This window comes from Penaeus vannamei, chromosome 30, assembly GCF_042767895.1.
Source record: "Penaeus vannamei isolate JL-2024 chromosome 30, ASM4276789v1, whole genome shotgun sequence".
NCBI classification, from domain to species: Eukaryota; Metazoa; Arthropoda; class Malacostraca; order Decapoda; family Penaeidae; genus Penaeus; species Penaeus vannamei.
In genome coordinates this window covers 1,360,360-1,362,859 of record NC_091578.1, presented here as the reverse complement: position 1 = coordinate 1,362,859, position 2,500 = coordinate 1,360,360, and the positions used below count along the sequence as shown (strand labels likewise).

Here is a 2,500-nt window from a genome sequence, read left to right as displayed (position 1 = left end):
AAAACGAGTTTTTTTTCTCTCTCTCTCTCTCTCTCTCTCTCTCTCTCTCTCTCTTCTCTCTCTCTCTCTCTCTCTCTCTCTCTCTCTCTCATCTCTCTCTGTGACTCTCTCTCGACTCTCTCATCTTTCTCTCTTTTCATGGTGGTTATTGATATGTGTTGGCATTTATAGGCAATTGTAGATATATTATCTCTCTCTTTCTCTCTCTTTCTCTTTCGTTCTCTTTCTATATATATATATATATATATATATATATATATATATATATATATATATATATGTATACATATATATTATGGATGTATATCTCTCTATATATTTATGTATTTATACATACACATACACTGAATGATAATGATAATAATGACGGTATTGGTAATGATAGTAATAATGATGATGATTATGATGATATAATAATAACATCGATGGCAATAATGATACTGATGATCATATCAATGATATACCCACATCATCCCATTTCTAATAATAATAGAATTAGTAACGATAATGTCGATAATGATTAATAGTAACAGTTATACCAAATGACAAGAAAAGGGAAGACTATTGTGACAATCTAGATACACGAAATAGGATAGGCTTCTTATAACAAATACAAAGATAACATTGAAGAACAGCTGATCAGTGTAATCTTAATAGAAAGAAAACATTGTCGTAATTATCTACCTGTCATCCTTCGTTGAGATTCTGTCGGTCTCCTTTTCTCTATGTCTCTTTCTCTCTGTCTGTCTCTCTCTCTCTCTTTCTTTCTCTTTCTCTCTCTCTCTCTCTCTCTCTCTCTCTCCCTCCCTCCCCCCCTCCCTCCCTCCCTCTCTCTCTCTCTCTCTCTCTCTCTCTCTCTCTCTCTCTGCTCTCTCTCTTTCTCGCTCCTCGCTCTCGCTCTCTCTCTCTCTCTCTCTCTCTCTCTCTCTCTCGTCTGCTCTCTTCTCTCTCTCTGCTCTCTCTCTCTCTCTGTCGCTCTCTCTCTCTCTCTCTCTCTCTCTCTCTATATATATATATATATATATATATTTATATATATACATGTGTGTGTGTGTGTGTGTGTGTGTGTGTGTGTGTGTGTGTGTGTGTGTGTGTGTGTGTGTGTGTGTGTGTGTGTGTGTGTGTGTGTGTGTGTGTGTGTGTGTGTATTTATGCTTGTATGATCCCTGTCGTCAATGTTATTTCTGCATCTGTGTCGTATTTCAGTCTCTAAATAGTGAATAGGTCTTGAGAAATTCCAGCACGAGATCGGGTCCGAGGCGACAAGCGATCGAGCAAGAGTCATAAGAGGAAAGCCGTTCCTTCTTCCCTTTCACCGAAGGGGGTGGGAACGGCGGCGGCACATGTTCCTCCTTCATTACTGCTCGGCCCATCAGACGCTCTTCCTTTTCCATTGATTCCCCTCGAATTGGGCGCTTTATTGCCCCTCAGGACCCGGACGAGACCAGGAGCTCTGCGAGACTATTGGAGCCTCGTCGGGTTAATTGTGAGGGTAGGCGGCCATGGGAAGGGAATGTACGTGTGTCGCCGTTAGAATCAGATGCGATTTTTTTCCCCTCGCGAAGCCATTAAGTTGCAGATTCCCCTTTTGGTAATGATGTCGGAGAGGCGCTGGGGAGGCGGGCGTCTGGGGCGAGGGCGGTCTTCGTCGACGTCCCCGACTTAATGACAAAGTCTGGTCTTTCGTTTGTCTAGCCGAGTGTTTATGAGTGTGGCAGATAGGTGTCATTGAAAAAGGTGATTTATAACTGCCTAACTACCTTTGTGTTTGTCATGGCTCTCAAAAGTAGCCGAGCGCCGTCTGTTAGCTGGTTTTGCCGCCGGCTATTTTGCGTCAAGGTCCCTAAAATAAACTTTTTCAGCTTCTGAAACCCATTTGCGAACGTGGATTTTATGAGCGTTGCAGGGCTGGCCGCTTTTCCGTCGCAGCGTTTCAGCCGTTTTCTATACATTAGATGATACAGAAAACGGACTCGGGGTGACTTCGCTACCCCTTGCACTCTGCTATACGAGACCCTGCAACCTGCAATAACCAGCCTTGAGAGCCCTGGTTGGTATGTGTGTGTATGTAGGGGTGGTTATCGTATTTGGACTTAACGGATCTCATATAGATTATCTCCCACGCAAACATACCTGTGCCGAAAAGAAAATACAAATATGAAGATAAAAAAAATAAATGCACAGAAAGTGAGGGAAGGGAGGGAGAAGCAAAAGCAGGAGGAGAAAGTGTGCTTGGAAGACGGAAAGTGCGAGGCGGATTGATATGCAAAAACGCGCAGATAAGGGGATCAGTTAGAGGAAGTATGTGTGAGAGAGGGAGAGCGAAGGAGGGAGAGATAGAGAGCGAAGGAGGGAGAGAGAGAGAGAGAGCGAAGGAGGGAGAGATAGAGAGCGAAGGAGGGAGAGAGAGAGAGAGAGCGAAGGAGGGAGAGAGAGAGAGAGAGAGAGCGAAGGAGAGAGAGAGAGAGAGGTGGAAGGAGGGAAAGAGAGAGGCAGAGAA

General features: G+C 43.8%; 1 protein-coding gene across 1 annotated transcript in view; it reads left to right on the top strand.

Annotated features, from left to right (window-relative positions):
- The window catches only part of LOC113825485 (glutamate receptor ionotropic, NMDA 2B), a 223,971-nt gene that overhangs the window by 174,825 nt on the left and 46,646 nt on the right, over window positions 1-2,500 (top strand). The window contains exon 10 of the mRNA XM_070142779.1: window positions 1,432-1,492. Within this exon, the coding sequence (XP_069998880.1) occupies window positions 1,432-1,492 (61 nt within the window). The remainder of the gene's footprint in view (window positions 1-1,431; window positions 1,493-2,500) is intronic.